This window comes from Ascaphus truei, chromosome 1 (assembly GCF_040206685.1).
Source record: "Ascaphus truei isolate aAscTru1 chromosome 1, aAscTru1.hap1, whole genome shotgun sequence".
Classification (NCBI taxonomy): Eukaryota; Metazoa; Chordata; class Amphibia; order Anura; family Ascaphidae; genus Ascaphus; species Ascaphus truei.
In genome coordinates, this window is record NC_134483.1 from 470,459,788 (window position 1) to 470,482,548 (window position 22,761).

A 22,761-nucleotide genomic window follows, 5' to 3' on the forward strand; every position below is an offset into this window, starting at 1 on the left:
TTGGGTATTATATAGAAGATGGGAATGATTGGAAATTGATTATATAAAAATTCAAATTCCTGTTTAGTAATTGCATTTTGGTCAAGACCCATATTTAAAAATTCCAATAGTTGTTGTTGGTAAGTGACAGTAGGATTAAAGAATATACACTGGTGACACACTTTATTCGAGCTCGGCTAGTCCCACGAATTCGGGTATACCCGGGTGTATTGAGGTTTGTGACTGTTTTCTGCCCGAGTGCATTGAGGTATTTTCCATGCAGGGATTGAAGCATTTTATTCCCCATGGCTGCAATACTGCACAGTATATATATATATACTGCATTACAATTCATGAATTTATGCCATCTGGTAGACACGCGAAGCATTGCAGCCTATTAAATCCTAATCATTATCATTTAACAGATCAGCCGCCCGTCAGCCAGCATGAACCCAGGCTGGGAAGGCAAACGCAACGGGGCTTGTCAGAGGTGAGGAGCGGCGCATTCCAGGTATCTGCCAGGTACATACTGGGTATTTGCTCGAATAAAGTGTGTCGGTGCAGTAACTTTTTTCCATTTCCATAACCTGTCAGGGTTATATCATAGGCTGCCATTGTACTGTGGGATATAGCGCGACCTAGTTGTTTTCTCCATACTGTACCTATCCCTATCAGGTCAGCAGCTTAATCCCTATATACCAATATGTCACAGCTGTTTGCCTTAAGGGCCAACAGGAACATTGATATTGATAAAATCTTTTCAGAAGATAATTCACCAATTGAAATAGAGGAGGTTCCAGACAATATGTATGACCTTGTTGAGAGGTTAGAAAAATTACTTATGAGTGAAATTAAACAAATGTGGGACGTCATCACTTTAGAGAAGTATGTTGAGCAGAAGAGAATACCTCGTGGCCTGAGAATTTTTAAACCATCCACTACTGATTTCCAGAGTGATGAGTTCCTTTTAGAATGAAATAGAATTCTTGATGGCTGCTCCTTTGAGCTCATTCGACTACTCATATCCAAATGTAAAATACTATTACAAACATTGGATGGTGAGATCAATGAGCTAAAGGGGCAGTTTGAAGTGTTTAAAAACCACAGCGAATTGCCAGCCCTGGAGAATAAAATTAAGACTAGAATGGACATCTTTCAGAAAGAGACTATAAGCCGCAAACAGGTCAAATTCCAAAGGGACAGAATAGATTATAAGACGGGGTGCTATAGAAACTGGAAGAAAACATCCAAGGATAATGCTAAATATAGATATCCAAAAGCAAATACTCCCAGAGACTATTCTCATAAGATACCGAATCACTACAAAAAAGTGATTACCAGTAATAAAGAGTATTCTCCTAAACCAGTCCAGTTTATGTCACCCAAACCTAAGAGAGGAGACAGACGGACTAAGTCTAATTTATCTAGCAAAAATGAAACCCCAGTTGTTCAATTAGATAGGGAGATTGACTGTATCTTTGAACAGTACCAACAGAGTAACAGGTATCAACCACTAGTTGAGTTTGAGCAAGAACGTAATAGTTCCACCCAGATCAAAGAAGATAAACCCACCTTTTCTTTTTTAGACTGGAGAAAGACACGAGAGCAGCAGAATGCCAGAGAAGCGATCAAAGATCTGCTAGGGAAAGAAGGGACATCAAGAGACAGAAAAAGAAAAAACACACTAGAGGAAAGAGAGGAAGCAGAAAGACTAGGGAAACAAATCAGACGGTAACTTCTAACTATACCAATATATTTAATATCAGTCAACAGCCTATATCCATCAAAGAAAAAGAAGTACTCTCTAAAGGGCTGTCGTTTGCACCAGTTGTAGGCCCCAATAGCTTCCAACTGTACGTCGATGTGCAGCGATTTGTCAGGAAGCTGTGTCTCAAAAAATACTTTGCAAAAGATGCAGTGTCCCGTCAGGACAGCAATAGCAATCTCCCTATTAACTCTGCATCCACTGCCACTGGTAAATTTAAAAAACCCTCCACTTTCTTTCCCAGGTTTGCAGGTGGACCATTTGTTAATGCATTTGCGCAAATGGTCACCGATGATTTGGAACAGCAAAGTCGAAACTATAAAATAAAAAAACATAATCTCAGTATGGAGGAAAAATATTTGCTACGTGCACTTGGAGAAAATGGCTCAATTGTTATGAAACCAGCTGACAAGGGAGGGGGGTTGGTGATTATGGACAAATCTTATTATCTCAAGGAGACAATGCATATCCTTGGAGATGTCTCTACTTACCAACCCCTCTCCTTTAATCCTACTGTCACTTACCAACAACAACTATTGGAATTTTTAAATATGGGTCTTGACCAAAATGCAATTACTAAACAGGAATTTGAATTTTTATATAATCAGTTTCCAATCATTCCCATCTTCTATATAATACCCAAAATCCATAAAAATTTACAATAGCCGCCAGGTCGCCCCATCGTGTCGGGCATTCGGTCCCTGACTTCACATCTGTCTCAGTTCATAGACCATCATTTGCAACCGTACGTTGTTAAACTTCCCTCATTCCTTAGGGATACCACCCACATGCTGCAGACCCTAAAAGACATTCAATGGCAGCCACATTATTATTTAGTTACAGCCGACGTCACATCACTATACACTGTTATTGACCATGTTCAGGGTTGTGAGGCTATTGGCCAATTTTTGGATAATGATCCTACTATGACAGCATCACTTAAATCATTTCTTATTTCTGGAATTCAATTTATACTTTCACATAATTATTTTAATTTTAATAATTTATATTTTCTACAGATATGTGGCACCGCCATGGGTACCAGGTTTGCTCCTAGTTATGCCAATTTATTTATGGGCAGCTGGGAGAATGAGTCCATCTGGTCCGGCTGTCCCTTCGGAGCAGACCTGGAGCTATGGCAGCGCTACATTGATGATATCATTTTCATTTGGTCTGGGTCACTACAGCAGCTAGACTTGTTCCAAAAATACATGAACAACAATCCGTACAATTTGAAATTTTCATTTGTTTCAAGTAATATTTCTATAGAATTTTTGGATTTGGTTATATATATTTCTAATAACACTCTACACACCAAAACTCATTTCAAGAAGGTTCAGGCTAACAATTATCTACATGCCGATAGCCATCACAACCCTGCATGGATCGATAACATTCCCAAAGGACAATTCATTAGACTAAAAAGAAATAGCTCCACTTTAGACGCATTTCAAAATCAGGCACAGGATCTCAAGAGTAAATTCATTGATAGGAAATATCCATCCAATCATCTTGACGATATTATATCAGAGGTTGAAGTTTTGGAAAGATCAACACTTTTAGAGTACAAACCAAAAACAACCATTACTCAAATACAAATACCATTCATCACTCAATTTAATCAGATGGCACCAGGGATAAAGAAAACTATTCAGAAATATTGGCCAATTTTGAGAAAAGATACGGATTTAGTACAAATACTGCCTTTGAAACCGAAAATCATATTTACAAATGCATCCAACATAGGCCAAAGGTTGGCCCCAAGCTGTCCACTTAAATCTAATGGTCAGCAAAACAAAAATAAAAATGCCATTAAAGGTTACTACACATGTAACACATGCACCGCATGTTAATTCAGTTCTAAACAATTAGCTTTCACTTCCACCAAAACACTGAAAAAATATACTATTCAACAGCACATCACATGTAATAGCACTAATATTATCTACCTCCTTGAATGTCCGTGTGGTCTGCAGTATGTGGGTATGACCACCAGACCTATCAAACGACGGTTCTATGAACATATCTACAATATTAAAAGAGGTCTAGATTCCCACAGTGTGTCGAGCCATTTTCTTCAGGTGCACGGCAAAGACCCTAAGGGCTTAAAATGTGTAGCTATAGAGGCTGTTACACCTAACTGGCGTGGAGGGGATAAGACAAGCATGTTAGGAAAGAGAGAATCCTTTTGGATTTACGAATTACAAACTTTAGCACCATCCGGACTCAATATAGAATTTGACCTGAAGCCATTCCTTCTTGAAAGATGAGATATTCGGTCCTCCGGGCAGACAATATATTCAATGTGATTTGTAACTTGTGGTTCATTTCATGTTATATCATTTTTTATTGGTCTCAGTATTCATTATGTGGATATTTTAACAATTAGGTAGCAATCACCTAGCACCCAATTATTATTGTATTTCACAATATAAATATATTAATCACTAATTTTCACCCATTAATAATCATTTTGGATACATCCTCACTCACATTATTAATTATCTCATTTATTCACATTTTCATCAGTCACTTTTATAGGTTCCTAAGTATAGTCACATGCACATGTTTTAGTCAGTCTATATACAATTAGGTATCATATTTGTGTTTTGTACTATCCCCTAAAGGGTTAAGTTCTGCTCAGCATACTTCCCGCTTATCTCTGGTTGGGCTAGTCCATGGCCATTCTAGATATAACAAACAGGGCTATCCCCTGTCATTAATCATCCTGTATCATCTAATGACAATAAGTAATTATATTTTACTACCCACGTGTATATAAAGATATTATTAATATATTTGTATAATATACTGTACTAATAACTATATTTCATTTCTCTGTCTATGTCCAGTGTCTATTTGTTTATTGTTTTTTGTCATGTTTATGGTGTGTTATCACGCTGAGTGTCCTAGTTTTTTCATCTGCGCATGATCAAGATCAAAAGGATGCACTGTCTGTTTAAATCGGGACTACATATACTGGGACTTACAGGGACTATTTTTTCATTACGTTTTACCCCTGAGGAAAAAAGCAAGACTTTCGAAACGCGTAGGGTGGTTCTGTGAGGTCCCTACTACTCGGGTGTGAGTGCTGTACCCTTCTGAAGCTGTGAGCTGCGAGCTGTGGGCAATAGAAAGCTGGCGTAGGAATATTCGGCATTTCACCATTGCATTGTATGGTGTGTTTGGTGGGGTCAGACCAGGAAGTATCTGTGTGTGCTGCCCTGGAACTTCTGCCGTGTGTGGATGGTGCTGACTACAGACGGAGGCAGACACCGAGGGCTGGAGGAGCCTGTCCCTGCCCATATGAGACCACTCGTCTGAGCCCAGATGTAAGCAGCAGCAGCAGCCATTTATAAGAGGGGATACTCTTTAAATTATCCATTGCCTGAAACCATCTTGTTTTCGGTAAGCAGGTACCCCCACCCGAGTTGGAGAATCTTGCCTGAACCTTATATATGTTTTTATGTGCTATTTTATGTGTACTTAGTGTATTTTATGATATTAATGATATGCCATATTAAATGCTATTGTAAGTAGTCACCTGTTGTTCTCAGCGTCTGTTAAGTGTTGTATGTTGTTTGTTTGTTTGTTTGTTTGTTTGTTTATATGTTATACAATATTATGCTATGATTTGATGTTTTTTTATATTTACATGTTCACCCTTATCACGTGGAGCATCCATTTGGACGGGCGATTTCCGTGGCTCTGGTTGTATATTTCTAATTACCTATCAGAATTTTATTTATATAGTGCCATAAATATACATAGCGCTTCAGAGTAGTAATACATGTTGTAATCATATAAATAACAAATAATATAAATAACAGGTCATGGGTATAAGTGCTTCAGACATAAGAGTAACATTAAGGAAGAGGAGTCCCTGCTCCAAGGAGCTTACAATCTAATTGGTAGGTAGGAGAAGGTATAGAGACAGTAGGAGGGAATTCTAGTAAGTGCGTCTGCAGGGGGCCAAGCTTTATGTATCATGTGTCCAGGATTATCCACAGTGCTATTCATATGCTTCTTTAAGCAAGTGTGCCTTAAGGTGGGTCTTAAAGTTGGATAGAGAGGGTGCTAGTCGGGTATTGAAGGGAAAGGCATTCTAGAGGTGCGGGGCAGTCAGTGAGAAAGATTTAAGGCGGGAGAGGGTTTTAGATACAAAGGGGTAAAAAGGGGACATCCTTGAGAAGACCGCAGGAGTCGGGATGGTGCATAGCGAGAAATTAGGGCTGAGATGTAAGGAGGGGCAGAGGAGTGTAAAGCTTTAAAAGTGAGGAGGAGAATTGAGTGTGAGATGCGGGATTTGATCGGAAGCCAGGAGAGGGGTTCCAGGAGGGGAGACGCGGAGACCGATTTAGGAAAGGGTAAAGTGATTCTGGCAGCAGCGTTTAGTATAGATTTTAGGGGAGACAGGTGAGAGGCAGGGAGGCCGGACAGCAGGAGGTTACAGTAATCGAGACGGGAGAGAATGAGGGCCTGAGTCAGAGTTTTAGCAGACGAGTAACAGAGGAAAGGGCGTATCTTTGTGATATTGTGGAGCAAAAAGCAACAAGTTTTAGAAACGTTTTGAATGTGAGAGGAGAATGTGAGAGAGGAATCGAGTGTGACCCCCCTAGGCAGCGTGCTTGGGCTATTGGGTGAATGATCGTATTTCCAACAGTAATGTGGAAGGAGGTAGTAGGGCCAGGTTTGGGAGGAAGTATAAGGAGCTCTGTTTTTGCCATGTTAAGTTTCAGTCGACGGATGGCCATTCAGGATGATATTCCAGACAGACATTCAGAAACTTTGGTCTGTACAGCAGGTGTAAGGTCAGGGGTTGAAAGGTAAATTTGTGTGTTGCCAGCATAGAGGTGATATTTAAACCCAAAAGATGTGATTAGGTCACCTAGAGAGAGTGTGAAAAAGAGAGAAGAGAAGGTGTCCCAGGACAGAGCCCTGGGGTACCCCCACAGAGAGATCGATAAAGGAGAAGAAAGTGTTAGCAAAATAGACACTGAAAGTACGATGGGAGAGGAAAGAGGAGATCCAGGATAGAGCTTTGTTCCGAATATCAAGAATATGGAGAATGTGGAGGAGAAGAGGGTGGTCCATGGTCTCAAATGCTGCAGAGAGGTCGAGTAATATGAGCAGAGTGTAATGACCTCTGTCTTTGGCAGGATGGAGGTCGTTGGTTATTTTAGTGAGGGCTGTTTCAGTAGAGTGAGCAGTGCGGAAGCCAGATTGTAGAGGCTCTAGAAGAGAATAGGTGTTGAGAAAGTGTAGCAATCGAGAGAATACAAGACGTTCCAGGAGTTTGGAGGCAAAAGGCAGGAGGGAGACAGGTCGGTAGTTAGAAGGACAGGTAGGGTCAAGCTTGCTGGTTTTGAGCAATGGTATCACGGTTGCATGTTTGAAGGAGGATGGAAAAGTACCAGAGTAGAGGGAAGAGTTAAAGATCTGTGTGAGCATAGGGATTATAGAAGGAGAAAGAGGTTTTAGGAGATGGGAAGGAATGGGATCAAGAGGGCAGGTGGTAGAGGGAGAAGAGGAAATCAGCAGTGACACAGCCTCCTCTGAGATAAAAGAAAAAGAGTCAAGAAAGGCAGGAGGAGAGTTAGGAAGCGGTGTGGGATGGGAGAGGCAACAGATGGGATGTTCTGACATATGAATTCCACCTTTTCCTTTAAAAAGTCAGCAAAGTCCTGAGGTGAAATGGAGGAAGAAGAGGAGGCAGCAGAGGGTGGTCTGAGTAGAGAGTCAAAGACAGAAAAGAGTCGACGTGGGTTAGACTTGTGCGTGTTGATTAGTGATGAAAAGTAGGTTTGTTTAGCCTGAGAGAGGGCAGAGTTGAAACAGGACAGCATAAATTTGTAGTGAAGTAAATCTGCGAGCGTATGAGATTTCCTCCAGAGGTGTTCAGAGGAGCGAGTGGAGGAACGCTGCATGCGTGTGTTGGAATTTAGCCAGGGTCTGGGGTTAGAAGGGCGAGGACGGCAGAGAGAAAGCGGGGCATGTAGGTCAAGAGAGGAGGTAAGGCACAGTTGTAGTTCTGACCAGGTTGTCAGGGTCTGAAGTAGAACTGAGAGAGGAGAGGGAGGAGCGTAAAGTGGAATCAAAAGCTGGTAGGTTAATAGAGTGCAGGTTTCTGAAAAAACGAGGGCGAGATGGAGATGGTGAGGGGAAGAAGTGTGATAGAGAAAATAAGATGAGGTGATGGTCAGAGAGAGGAAATGGAGAAATCGGTGAGAGAAAAGATTTTAGTGAAAACCAGGTATAGGTAGTGGCTATCTATGTGGATGCTACCTTCAGTCCACAGTTGCAGGCCAAAAGAAGAGGTTAAAGAGAGAAAGCGGGATGCCCAAGGAACAGAGGGGTCATCAATGTGGCAGTTGAAGTCCCCAAGGAGAAGAACAGGGGAGTCTGAGGAGAAAAAGAAAGAGAGACAGGATTTAAAGTGAGAGAGAAAGGCAGAGGGGGGATTAGCCCCACTGTGGCAGTCACTGCACATTTTCAACCATGTAATTTAATAACTATGTTTTTCAACTCTAAAAATGTACATCTTCTCATACAACTATTTCCTTATTTCAGTCTTTGGTAAATATATCCGTACTTGTTTTGATATTGCTCGATCAATTTTTTTATTTTCATTCTAATTTGTCATTGTTTCAGGTATTCGTTATTACTTTCTCTCTTGCATATTAAATTGCAAGAGATGCTGCAAATGTTTTGTTTTGTTGTGCTTTGCTTTGTCTTATTTCTCTTGGACTTATTGTAAAGGGTAATCTCATAATCAGTCATCTTTCCAATTTTAAGCAGAGATAGATAGTATACAGTAGTTGGATGTTTTATAGCTTGAAAACAATCAAGGTGAAATGTTGTTTTCTAAGTTCTGCAAATACTATAGGAACCAACCAACTTACCCCAAGTTTGCAAGTAATTAAGTTGTATTCTTTGAAAACATCTGGTGCTTTTTCATACCAGCATTGGACTAGTTTTGTAGCAGAGTTTGTATATCAAGTTCTCTAAAATGTTGTACTTTTTTGGCCTTGCAGCTACATCATATTAAAATAACTTGGCAACAATGTGACACAGACAAGTCTACAAAATAAGAAAAGGTCAGCATTACACAAAGGCTTCAGTAACTACAGTAACAACTTTCAGAGATTCACTCAGATGTACTTGCAGGCCTGCTGAGAGGATTACAGGTTCCCAGGATCCAAGCAAGGAACTGAGCCTGGCAATGTTGTGGAGCAGGTTTGGGGTTGCAGTGCAGGCTGCAGTTTACATGACAGAGATAGGGGGAGTCAGCAGTTATCTCGGTCAGGAAGGAACATGGAAGCTAGGCCCCTTCCTCAACAAGGTAAACAAAAGAAAAAACAGCAGCGCACAGCCAAGGGAGCCATGTTTGTAAAAGTAAATCGAAAAATCTTTCTTTAATAACAGAACATCGCCCAAAGGAGGTGTGAGAACCTCCTATGCGTTTCACACCCCCACAGTCTTTTGAAGTCAGATCTCAGGTGATAAGTGCTGCATGTGGTAGGGGTGAGGATCTTCTTCAGATAGACGGGTAGTTTGTCCAGAAAGTATTTGATTGCAATAGGAAAAATAAACGTATATGTTTTAGACCGTTCTGGGGTGCCGGTATCTCCTCTGCATTGAAATGCCCCACGTCATGTGACCGTGGGATTTAAAAGCATACAAGGGCAGCCACTAGTTTTAGATCACTTCCCTTGGAAAAAAATCTGGGGCAATCTCTCAAAAAATTGCAACATTTCTGTGAGATTTCTGCAGACAGACTAATTTCCCATCGGATTAACACAGCAGGGGTCCCTGAAGTCCCATTCAAACTGAATGGGACTGCAGGGACCCCTGCTGTGTTAATCTGATGGGCCGTTAGTAATCTCACAGAAATGTTGAGGCATTTACTGTGAGATGCCTTCGTTTTTACCCAGGCAAGTGATCAGATACTGGTGGCTGCATCTGTAGGAGATACCGGCACCCCATAATGGGGCCTGTATCTCAGGAAGCAGGGGGTCCCCGAACCTGAAATCAATGTGTTTCTGCTCTGGAGACCCCCTGCTCATGCACACTAATACTAGTATTAAAATTCTTAATAAAACAGCTTAATTACCTTAGTGGCTGGGGGTTCAACCTCAATAGCCTGTTTATTGGGGGAAGCGTGGGTGGATGAAGGGAGTAGTAGCCCCAGAGTGGGTGGTTAGGCCTGCCGGGAGGGTTCTGTGAGGCGTTATCCCCTTCACTGTCATATCAGTGGGAACTGCTATGGTAAGGAAAGGGTTAACCAGTCCTGGTACCCCCTGGAATGCCTAAACACCCACCTTTGGGGCTACTACCCCCTTCACCCAATCCCTCTACCCCAAATAAACAAAAATAAACACAACATCCCTACTACCCACCTCCTCTACCCATAACAACCCCCCCACCCCCAACACAAACAGTACAGTAATGGGCAAAATTACTATTATCCATAAATGGATAATAGCTAATTTGCCCATTTAAAATCAAACATTAGCCAGCCAGCATAAATAAAGTAAATAAAACTTTCTTCTTACCCCTGTCATTATGAGGGCAGCCTCATCACCATACTCCAGGTCCATGTCCTCTGTTGGCCGCAAGAGTACTAGAAAAAATACAATCTAATGACCCCTAACCCCTTAATCAATTTAGCGGTTAATAACTGCTGTAGTAATTAAGGGGTTAACCCACCCTCCCCCGCAACCCATCTGGGAGGCCTAACCACCCACTCGGGACCACTATACCCACCTTCTACCCATTGATTTGCACAGTGGTACATCATACCCACATAATATGGGCATGAGAAGCCACTATAGCACTCAATGGTCAACCTAATACAAATCATTAAGGCCAAAAATACACAATAATAAAAGAAATACACAAGCACCTTAATACCCCAACAATAAAAGAACTAAAAAGCCTAATAGTACACATGAATAAAATGTATCTATCACTAAAACAGCAAAATAATTAAAATTATGTTATTCCAAAACATAAGAATACAATTAAATAAACACCTATCCAACCAATTCAATCAATAAAAGCACTAACCCACAAATCAATGAAATAAATAAAACCACTAGCCAACAAAACAATAAATTAATTTAAACCGCTAACCAATGCTAAAATGTACTAAAAACAAGCCATCCAAATTTCAAAAAATGTAATCAAAACAATAAACAGAAATAGAGAAAATAACAATCAATTCAAAACAAGCATTTGTCAAAAAATGCATTGCCTGTCACTGTATTTATCTGTACCCTAAAGGGGCACAGATTAATACATTAGCAGTCAATGGGCAATGAAAAATAAAAATAAATAAATACAATAAAAAAATCTGATTTTTATTTTACATACATTCAATATTTATCTTACTGCACCGACACACTTTATTCGAGCAAATACCCGGTATGTACCTGGCAGATACCTGGAATGCGCCGCTCCTCACCTCTGACAAGCCCCGTTGCATTTGCCTTCCCAGCCTGGGTTCATGCCTGGCTGATGGGCGGCTGATCTGTTAAATGATAATGATTAGGATTTAATAGGCTGCAATGCTTCGCGTGTCTACCAGATGGCATAAATTCATGAATTGTAATGCAGTATATATATATGTACTGTGCAGTATTGCAGCCAACGGGAATAAAATGCTTCAATCCCTGCCGGAAAATACCTCAATGCACTCGGGCAGAAAACAGTCACAAACCTCAATACACCCGGGTATACCCGAATTCGTGGGACTAGCCGAGCTCGAATAAAGTGTGTCGCCAGTGTACCTTTAGAAGTATTTGCCCTCCGAATCCCGGCGTATCAGGAAGCTCTCGACCCGCGACTTCATCCACTGCAATCCAATTCCATTCTCCTTGAAGAACAGCATCAGGTACAAAAATCTTCTTTCTTTCATCTTATTTCTCCTTCTATCTTCATCTGTCATTATTTTCTTATTTTCTTTAATCATCTATCTTCTATCTTCTTTCTTTCAATCCAAAACTCCATGGTAAATCCAAAACGGATGTTGCCACATCGAGATCTTCTGCTAAAATGAGACGTACAGGCCTTATATACAGTAGGGCCTGTGACGTCACATTATAAGGTCAGATGGCACAGCTCCAATCAGATTGGACGCTGTATCATGTGACAGTTTTTTTAGTTTTTTAAAGGATGTCCAAAGGCGGTACGTCACATCCTTAAAACCACATGGCTATATCACATGGTATTACAGCCAATGAAATTGAAGACAATCCCATTGGTTCCTACACCATGTGATATGTTCCATTAGTTAAAATGGATGTGACATCACTTTAAGGGATGTTGTCACATCATTTTTAGAATGGAACATATCACATGGTACAATATAGCTTTGGGCCTTCTCACAGTCCCGTAGTGAGACTGATCACACAGTCTCACCCCCCAGGGTGAGATATAGCTTACAACTCCCAGTAGGAGATACTGAGGAGATCTAGACTAACTACAATTTAAATGTGCCTGTTCCTTAGAGCAGAAGGGGAGGGCACCAGGTCTGCACCCAGGATTGGGCAACCACAGACCAAGTACCACCTCCACTCCTGCCACTCAAGGAAGCTGCACAGGGGAGAGGTAAACCCAAAATGGGCCTAACACTGCCTGCATCTAACAGGACTTACGGGTTAGGGAGGGCAAAGGAATAGCCAGAACCAGCCATGGTTACATAAGGAAAAGTGATCAGGCTAGAGGACAACGACTGGGAGGAGATCTTCATGTCAGTAGCTAAAAGCTCTATTTGCTCAACTATCCGAGATAACGCATACAAAGTTATGACTCGTTGGTACAACACCCCGGAAAATATTTTAAATATGTCCCAGGCTACTCCCCCATGTGTCCCAAAGGTTGCGGTGAAGTAGCCTTCCTCCTACATACAGTATGTGGGGGCAGGACCTTTGGAAACAGTTAGTATCCATGATCCAGCAGCTCCTGGGTTCAGATATTCTCCTAGATCTGTGGTTGTTTCTGTTGAACAAACCTCTGCAAAACCACACAAGGGCGAAAAATAAATTAATAACCCACATTATTAAAGCAACAAAATGTGCCATAGCGAGCCTATGAAAACAGGACAAACAACCGCCAATTCTGCTCATTAGAAACAAGGTTTGGTTTAAATGTATGATGGAAGAATGGACTAGTTTCCTGAACGACACATACCACAATTTCCAGAAGGTTTGGCTGCCCTGGATAGTGTATGCCGGTAGTCCACATGTTGATCTGGGTTCCCTGAGCCTATAGTCCCATTGGATCAATCAATTACATATCTCTGCTAGGGACTGTACAGGTGTCCCCCATGTACCCTCCCGTAGGCTACCCACTATGATTCTTTTTCTCTCACCTATCCAGATTAGATAGAGAAACTGCCCCGCATCGACCACACACACTATTCAATATTAAAACTGTGTAAAGTATCAGGTAATGCTGATTCACCTTGGTGCTGTTCCCTCCCCTCCCTCCCCCCCCTCTAACCCCCTTTTTCTTTTATGTACCCCCCGCCCCCCAAATAAAAAAACCCACCCTCAATGTTGTATGCCTGTATAACGCTGCTTGGAAAATCAATAAAAATATAAGTTGGAAAAAAAAAGTAAGCTGTAATAAACACAAGCACTGCCTTCTTAGATACTTGCTACCTTGAATAAAAGTATTTTGTATGCTGTATCCTTGCTGAAATCGCTGAGCTGATTGAAGAAATAAAGACTGCTGATTTGAACTGCAAACCTGATTCCTGATTATTACATCACTGAAGCTTTTATAACACATCTTCCCTTTCAGACAGCCATAGGACATTTGGTCAATCTCCCAAAATGTAAGGAATTCCCCGGTCATTCAAAGACACTTATCCAGTAATGACCTTAAAGCAGCAATTAGCACTGCTCAAATTTTTTTTTTTACATATACCTTTTTTTACCTTTGTATGTGAACCAAAATATAAAACTTTTCAGTTTTATAGATTAAAAAGATCAATTTATAAATATGGCAGTGGGTTACCCAATAGAAAGTCATTGCATCATTGCATCTGCCTATGAGCTGATGGACTGAGGCTGACCATGGTGGCAATATTTTTTACCCGGGCAAGTACTCTTGTCAGGGAGTTTTTTAAAAGTGTAATATTTGGGAAACATAAGAATTGCTGAGGTTGTGAAGTGTAGTTTGTCTCATGAACCCCTTAGTTATCATAAAGGGGGTGGGGGGGAGGGGAGATGGCTAGTGAATTTGGCTACTTTAAGGGCCCACCTGATAAAGATATTTCCTCTATTAATCAAAGGATCAATCTGAGCCTTACATGTTGTTTGTCCATCTCCTCACTCCAGAGCCAAGTGCTCTGCTCAATCCTCACTGTTATTTATCAGTTACATTCTTGTGATATATTCGGGGGTGGGGGCTGGAGCTGTGTTAGAGGGGAAGTCATCTAACAGTGTGATGCAGGCTCCTTGTGCCCCCTGATGACAATAGTAAGAATAAGACACAATTATTTAAACAACCCCGTGTCCAATTTTCTGCATATTCGTGCTTCCTTGAAAGTACAAATACTGCTTTTTATTACACAATCCTATATACAAACATAAGTTCACCATCATATACTTATGTATTAATGCCCCTTTACAAGGTATGTACAGATGTAGCCAGATATATAATTGAATATTCCTCCAGGAAACCGTAGATGGTAGCTGCAGTAATCCTACTGAGCTGCACCAGTGTGGAAGAGCTGCGCAGTGAGAGCAGACAGAATCAATCCCTCTCTCTGTGCATCTCTAACAGGCAATCGCAATGTTTTTATTTTAATTACATAGTATTGAAGCGGGGGGTTTCTGAATCTGAACCACATACATTTCAGGTCTGGGGACCCCCTGTTTCCCGAGTTATAGGCCCTGGTATGGGGTGCCAGTATCTCAGCCATGTTGAAATGTCTTCCATCACGTGAACGGCACATTTAAACGTGCAGGAGATAGCAACGGTTAATCAGCACATGTGCTAGGGCAGATTGGAGATAAAGCTGGCTACATCTGTACACTTTAATTCTCATATTTTGCTGTCATCATTTATAAAAATATATATACATTATCTATTATATGGTACCCAGTAAAATACAAAATACCATTCAACTGTCTCATGATGGGTGAGAGGCATGTGTATGAAATATTAAAAGTTACTGGAATACGTTTTTGAGTATACATTTAAAAGCTTAGAAGGAGTGATATTGGGCTCTATAACCTATTTTTTTTTTTATCCCTTTTTATGTCGATTTTCAGTCTTTTGAAATATATCAAGTATTGTGGGCCAGGTTAATTAAAATCAGACACTTATTCCCACTGAAGCTCAGCACATTCATCATAAAACGTTATAGGCAAATAATATGAAATCACTTACCACATTTTAGCCATTTTAACATTCTCATAATGTAACTCATTAAGAGGACAAATTCAATGGACTTTAAATAGGTTTTATTTTTAGCTGAAGTAGAACTAAATAACAAGAATCAGGATATATGCAACTTGGGATGCCCCAACTGAATGAGGACAAAGGTAAATCCAGCAGGGGAAAAAATGTGGGTGCTGCAGGCAACAAAGACCTTGTTAGGGTAACAGTATATATAGCAAGAGGGTAGCCGAGCACACCAAACAGGAGATGCAAAAAGTTCTATGACTGTGTTCAGCCGTTAAAATTATCTTTTTGCACTAATCTTTTTGCATCTCCTGTTCGGTGTGCTCAGCTACCCTCTTGCTTTATTTTTAGCTGAAGCACCTCTTAAAGTACGCTGGAGAAAATTATGCTTAAAGCATGTTACATTTCAATTCCGTCTTTGCTTCTCTATGCAAATTATAATTAATTTGATTGCATTTATTTTCTGCAGCTTGATTTAGTACATAACTCAAACCTTAATTTCTGTCTTGCAGACAAATGACACATGAATATAATTACCAATAACCATGGATTCTAGCTATTCTTACTTTCTCACAGCTATACTGTACTATTCTTTCCTTGTGCATCACCATCTTTTTTTAAATTGTTGTATCTAGAATATCTTTTTAAGATTCCCAAATTGAGCTATCAACAAAGAAGTATTTTTCATCTTTTCTAAAAATTATTGTAAGGTTGTACAGTCTTTTATGCTGTAAAAAGAAAAAAATTACAATATACTGTATTTTGGTCACATTTGCTAAACACGCAATCCCACAAATTTGTGCAGAAAAAGAAAACAATCTGTAGGCAATGAAAGTAGAATAACAAGAAATCCTACCTTAGGCCATAAAGAACAGTTCCATCTGGATGCAGGCGAATCATTCTGTTTTTCACAGTAACCCCATGAACGAACGATCTTTTGTCATTGAGAAAATATGTGTCCGGTACCCAGAGCTGATCAGCTACCCTGTTGTCCAATGTGAGGTTTAGAGGGATTCCTGAATATGAAAGTCTTTTATCCCTCCATGACTGCTGAAAGTACATTGTGAGAGTATAATCCTGTAGAAACATACAAACAGATACTTTTAGTGCTGAATGACATTTGGAAATACAGAGTTTTCAAACCCTAGCTGTCACAAATCATATCACACTCTGCATCCAATCTTGAAAGTTTAAAAAAACATTTTCTTTTATTAAGGTTCCTTTATCAAAGGCTCTTAGCTCGAATCAGGGCAAAACTGAGGCAAAAACAATGATTTCTCAAACAAGAAAAGATTGGTTTGAATTGAAATGTTTTCCTTCGTAATTGTTTTGCAGTTTTTTTGCCCTAGTTTTGCACCTGGGAGACTTTCATAAATAATCACTCCATGTTTCTAGGACATAAAAATTTGGATTTAAATACATACTCAGAATATATTTGCATAAGACGTTGAATACGTTTGAAACTAAGAGAAGCAGTGATTGGTTGAGAAGGAATGAGAAAGAAAAGCCAGCAAGATGCGCTCCTAATAATGTTTAGTCAATTTCGTCATCAGTGGCAAAAAAATAACACCATGTTTTCCAAATCAATGCAAAGATTTACTGCTTATGCGCAGAACAAACTTGTTTAAGAATAGAAAGTTTATTTTTGATAAAAACACTAGCCAGTGCAAAAAAACAATGAAAACTTATGTTTACAGTACATCATTTTCTCTCAAAATGTACCACTTTCTCAAATTTGTTATGTGTAGGTTATGATGAACAGCGTTAACGTCAACTCTGTTACAAGTCAACAAGTCTGAGCTATCACAGTCTATATAAATGTACTATCTGTATATTAGGTCATGTGACATTAGCCATCATTAACATGCAAGCAATATTGTGATTGGTTTTAATTCTTTGCAAACAGTATGCAATATCACTATCCAAATGTTGTATGGTCATATTACACAACACACAAACCCTTATTTTTTCTACTGTAGGAAAATATAACATTCATTCAATACATTTCCTTTTTGTTTAGTTAATGTTTTTACATGAGAAAATGGTGGTGTTGCTCAAAGAAGCATTATACAGATTCTGATGCACCACTATTTTAACATGTAATTACAGTAACTAAACAATGATTTACCCTAGGGTATATTTTTGATAGTAGACAAACAGAGTGGGTCCTTTTGAACGGATATACAAAAGGCTGACTATAGTAATTGTCCCTTTTAAAGATAAAATTACAATTTTGGTAAATTCCCCTGTGCCACGGAGGGGTTGCAATTTGATTACCCCTAAGGCAGCATTTTACACTTACAAATATGGGGATAACCTTAATGAAAGAGTGAATTATGAAGTGCAACACTATATTTATTGGTTTACAAAGGTTCCTTTTGGATCTTGTGACACAAAGGGGCTTGAAAACAATGTATATGTACAGTATATACTGTACAACATGTATTTAGTTCCGGAGTTCATTTTCCCAAGACTCTTCAGAAACAATTTTACTCACAGAAATATGGAAGTACACCTGGTTGAGGAGAACTTTGCCTTCTATTTATCAATGGTAAATGATTGTGCATGTGCAGAGTGATCTGTTGATAATGATCCACAAGATCATTATCTTGTATTATACTCTGTTGATAATGATCCACAAGAGTATAACTGAATATGGAAGAAAATGTAACTGCAATATGATGAAGAAGACTATCAAAAATAACAAAAGTTTAAAGATGATGAAGCAGCGGTTCATGATGGGAAAAATCAAATCATCACACTGAAACAGAACAATGGATCAACTATAGAAGACTATTCACTTATAAAGCAGTTTGAGAACGTCTAGAATAAATTGTCCAAAAACAATGATAGGTCATAATCAAGCAGACGACGAGCGAGAAGAAGTACCAAAGGCAATAAAATCCCTAAAGAATGGTAAGGCCGTCGGGGGAGATGAAATAACAATTAAAATCATGAAGGAAGCTTGGTAAAAGGTAGAGACATTTTTTTAAAAACTGTTTACAGGGTACATGCTGCTTGAAGAACAGAAATATTCCAGAACAATGGAGCAAGGCCATATTTATCCTCATCCAAAAGAAAGGAGACAAAGAAAACCTCAAAAACTACAGACCAATCAGTCTACTTCCAATCACTTACACGATTTTTCCAAAGATATTTAACTAGTCATCTGCAATATATCAGTGGATATAACTTAATGAACCATATCCATGTTTTACAAGTGATTCCACAAAATAAAGAATACAATCTATCACTCAGTTTATTATTCATAGATTAAGAAAAAGCATTTTGATTCTGTCTACACCTAAGCAGTTTTCAATGCATTAAGAAGACAATGGGGTTCATTATAGTATCTCCAAAGTTGTAATTGCCAAACCGCATGGTTTGGCATGTTCACAAGAAGCAGAATGAAATGTGAGAAAAAAAACCCTATTCTCTATTGCATATCACTTCTTCTAAAAAAAAGTGACAAACCGCATGATTTAACAATCAATCCGCCTGGGTTGTACTTGCTTTAGAAGCGGAATGAACAGAGATTATGTTATGTCCATCCCCAGTCACACTTTTTTGACAAACCGATCAGACTGTCAGAGCAAGAGTGAAACCGCTTCTAAAAAAAGCTGTTTAGATGTGGTTTTAACAAGCGATAAGGGCTTACTGTACATAATAACAAAGCTGTCAATCCGCTTCTAACGTGCCTATTAGAAGCGGTTTGTCACACTTCGAAGCTTCTAGAATAAGCCCCAATCTGTTGAAAAAGGATAAATTGCTTGTATGAAACATTTATGAGAATGTCACATCACCATTAGATAACATGAAGACACAAACAAGATAAGAATAAGCAAGGCTTTGTGTGAAGGAGACACCATGTCTGCAAAGCTTAAAAAATAGTTCAAGAATTGGAAGAAAAATAATTTGAAATCAACAGTGAATACTTGAGTCAGCTACAATTTGCTGGCAACATTGCTATTTTTGCTAAACAGTAAGTCCCGAAGACCTCCAGCTACTTACTGTTGGCGAATTTTCTGACTCTGACACTATACATACTGCCTGTCTCAGATCCCTAAATATAACCCCTTTACTTTATAATGGAACAAAAGCTACAAAATCATACAAAATGTTTAGATGGCAGTATGCCATATTTGACTATATTTATACCCAACACACACAAGTAACTTAACTGGGCTATTAGCTCAACTGCAACTGAATTGACTGGTATACTGGTACAGTCTGGATGGTGGATATGCCACCCTAATATACAGTACTATAACCAACACGCACTGGTAACCTAAGGATCTTACCAAACTGGAACTATTTGACGGGTATACTGGTATCGTAATATACAAACAGTATATATATAACAGACAGTCAAAATAGCTGCACTTCCAGGTAGTTAATGCCCTATAAGGCGGTCTCTATGCTTGGTAGAAAAGATAATTATATAATATCTAATATATATAAATTATATATATATATATATATATATATATATATATATATATATATATATATATATATATATATATATATATATATATATATATATATATATATATATATATATGTAACCCATATTCCCCCACCCAATCGCAGATAGGGTGCATGTGAGGTGAGCTATATGTATTACCCAGTGTGGTGCTTTACCTGTTAGGCTCACAGGGAGGCCTGAGCCTCCGCCAATGAGAGCCTGGGGTGTATCCTCCTGAACAATACTATATGGTGCAGCGCCTCCACCTGCGATGGCTCCCAGCAGAGCGGGAGTTGTTCCTCACAGGACAATAATATAATACTACGCACACAGCATATAAAAGAACAGTGACTTTACTAACAGAAACCATAACCATGCATGTCATACATTAAGTGTCTCTCTTCTAGGAGACACAGTAGCTAACGCGTCTCGCAGGACGCGACCCTTCACCGTGTGCCCACACCGTGTCCAATTCCCCCACACCACAACCCCACACCCAAAGTAAGGTATGTGTGACTGCGCAGCCACTTATGTACTGATTTATAGTTGGTGCACTTATGGATGTTATCTGCTGAGCGCTTCGGTGCTCGGACCTGCAAACAGACTTCGCAAAAGATCCGACGGTGAAGATGCGTCAGGGGTACCTTCCAGGGCGATCCCACCCAGTTGGCTGCTGCTGTGCTTGAAGAGGTCTGATTCCAAACCTCTGCGTTGGTGCTGCAACAGTCTCTGGGCCTTGACACTTCTCTCTCTCTAATGTGACAGATTCCTGTACTAGGGCCTGTCCCTGTGACCACCCACCCTCACTAGTGGGAAGTCAGGGCCTCAACTCTAGCCTGGGGATTTCTGGCCTAGGGCAGAAGCTCGCAGCTCTCTGCCCCCCTTCTTTCCCCCTCTGTCTCCTAAGTCTCACTGACTCATCTGCCTCACAGTCTGCTTACTGACTCTGCACACAACATTGTATCCAATTCCCTGCTGCAGAGAATCTGCAAGTCTCAGTGGCTGGCTGGCTGCAGGTGACAGGGATCATAGGGCATTCGCCAGAGGCTGCTGGGGGATGTAGTCCACTCAGGACCTCTTTCCTATGGGGACCGCGTGCGCGATCTCTACTGCGCATGTGCGAAGCTGTAATGGCCGCCGCTACGCTTAACTGCGCCTGCGCAACCTCCCAGAGCTCCTGCACACTTGTAATGGCCACCGCTACCCTTGCCAACCTCTGCGCATTGCGCGAACCTCACACCACCCACAACATGGCCGCCGCGGCTATCTGCGCATGCGCAACCCTTCGTGCATGCGCGAGCATCAGGACCCCGACGGCGCCAGCCCAGATAGTGGCGCCAACCGGGAGAAGTCGCCGTCCCCTTCCCCCACTGCCACAGGGATAAGTCAGGGGGCAAAGGAAGATCAGGGGAACCGGGGGTGACCCACTTACATATATATATATATATATATATATATATATATATATATATAGAATCCAATGCACAGCCGGCACACCATATGCAAGTAAATAAGTATTGGTGCTTATCCCATAAAGCAAGAACAGACCATACGATACCGGTTGCAACACGACATCAAGGGACAGCACGCAGGTAAGTAAATCAAAAATGTTCTATATTTAGAACATTTTTGATTTACTTACCTGCGTGCTGTCCCTTGATGTCGTGTTGCAACCGGTATCGTATGGTCTATATATATATATATATATATATATATATATATATATATATATATATATATATATAAACAAGAGAAAAATCTGGTAACAAAATTTTAATAAAAAATCACAAGACAAATGCACACTCACAATTTGTCAATGCAAATTAAGCATTGTATGGGTAAACCCATGCGCCAACAAGTAGCTGCTCGCCGAATGTTTACTTCAGTACATCAGACCTCACTGCTACCGGTGCATCACAGTCAGATGTCCCTCCAGAAATTCAGGTATACAGTCTGTTGTTCCAGCATTAGATGCTGTGTGTGGCTCAGGGAACGTCCTCCCTCTCCTGGCAGCAGACGCACGAGCTATTCCACCAAACGTAGCTCCTTGAAACCACGTACCCTACGTGTACGCGTTTCTTCCGATTGACGGATTTCATCAGAGGTGGTTTGTTTGTTGTCAGGAGTCTACTGTGGGGCTACTATGGGGCTAGTATACACCAAGGCGCTGTTGAATCTTTCAATTAATATATATATATATATATATCAAATGGAAATATTACTGTGTGCTCATTTGCATGTCTTAGACAGGTCTACAACCCTGTCTTTCACCATTATCGCCCAGCATACAGTGCTTCCATTGCAGCAAGGGATTCTGGGAAAATGACATGCAAATATTCCCTAAATAATCCCTTGCTGCAGTTGAAGCACTGTATGCTGGGAGATAATGGTGAAAGGCAGGGTTGCAGTCCTGTCTAAGACATGCAAATGAGCATACAGTAATATTTCCATTTGCTATATGCTTTACCTGAGGAAGGTCCTACGAGGACCAAAACGTTGGTCATGTTTGTGCTGTGTTTTACTTGCAATACAAGTTTTCTTACTTACCTTTGAGTGCTGTCCTGTGTCTGCTCCTGCTGGGGTGGATTGCTTTTTTTCTGTCTATTGGTATAGGATATGCACCGCAAATGTTCTTGGTATTTAGAGTGTGTACTTTTCATGGAGGGTTATACATCTGCCTCTTATCTTTGTGTTTCCTGCAGGGGGGAGGGTGGAAGAGTGAGATCGATGGGGGAAGCCTCTTTGGGCTATGCCCTTGGTGGATCTGAGGTCCCTCCCCCAGGTTGTGAGGTGGCTGTGCATTGTTATCCCCCTTGCATGGGTGCTTGGGGTGCCGGGGGCAGATGGGGAGCAGCGCCGTCCTGGACTCGGCGTGCAGAGATGCGCATGTGACATGTTGGTATGGCGTTCCCTGTTACGCTTGGGGATGGGGGACGTATCTCCCCTATTTGCCTCCTGCACCCAGAAGAGGGGTGCCGGGGGCAGATGGGGAGCAGCGCCGTCCTGGACTCGGCGTGCAGAGATGCGCATGTGACATGTTTGTATGGCGTTCCCTGTTACGCTTGGGGATGGGGGACGTATCTCCCCTATTTGCCTCCTGCACCCAGGAGAGGGGTGCCGGGGGCAGGTG

The 22,761-nt window shown here is 40.6% G+C and overlaps 1 protein-coding gene across 1 annotated transcript in view; it reads right to left on the reverse strand.

Annotated features, from left to right (window-relative positions):
- GABRB1 (gamma-aminobutyric acid type A receptor subunit beta1) overlaps positions 1 to 22,761 on the reverse strand; it is a 592,027-nt gene that overhangs the window by 296,582 nt on the left and 272,684 nt on the right. Inside the window, exon 4 of the mRNA XM_075567001.1 lies at positions 16,020 to 16,240. Coding sequence (XP_075423116.1) covers positions 16,020 to 16,240 — 221 coding nt within the window. The remainder of the gene's footprint in view (positions 1 to 16,019; positions 16,241 to 22,761) is intronic.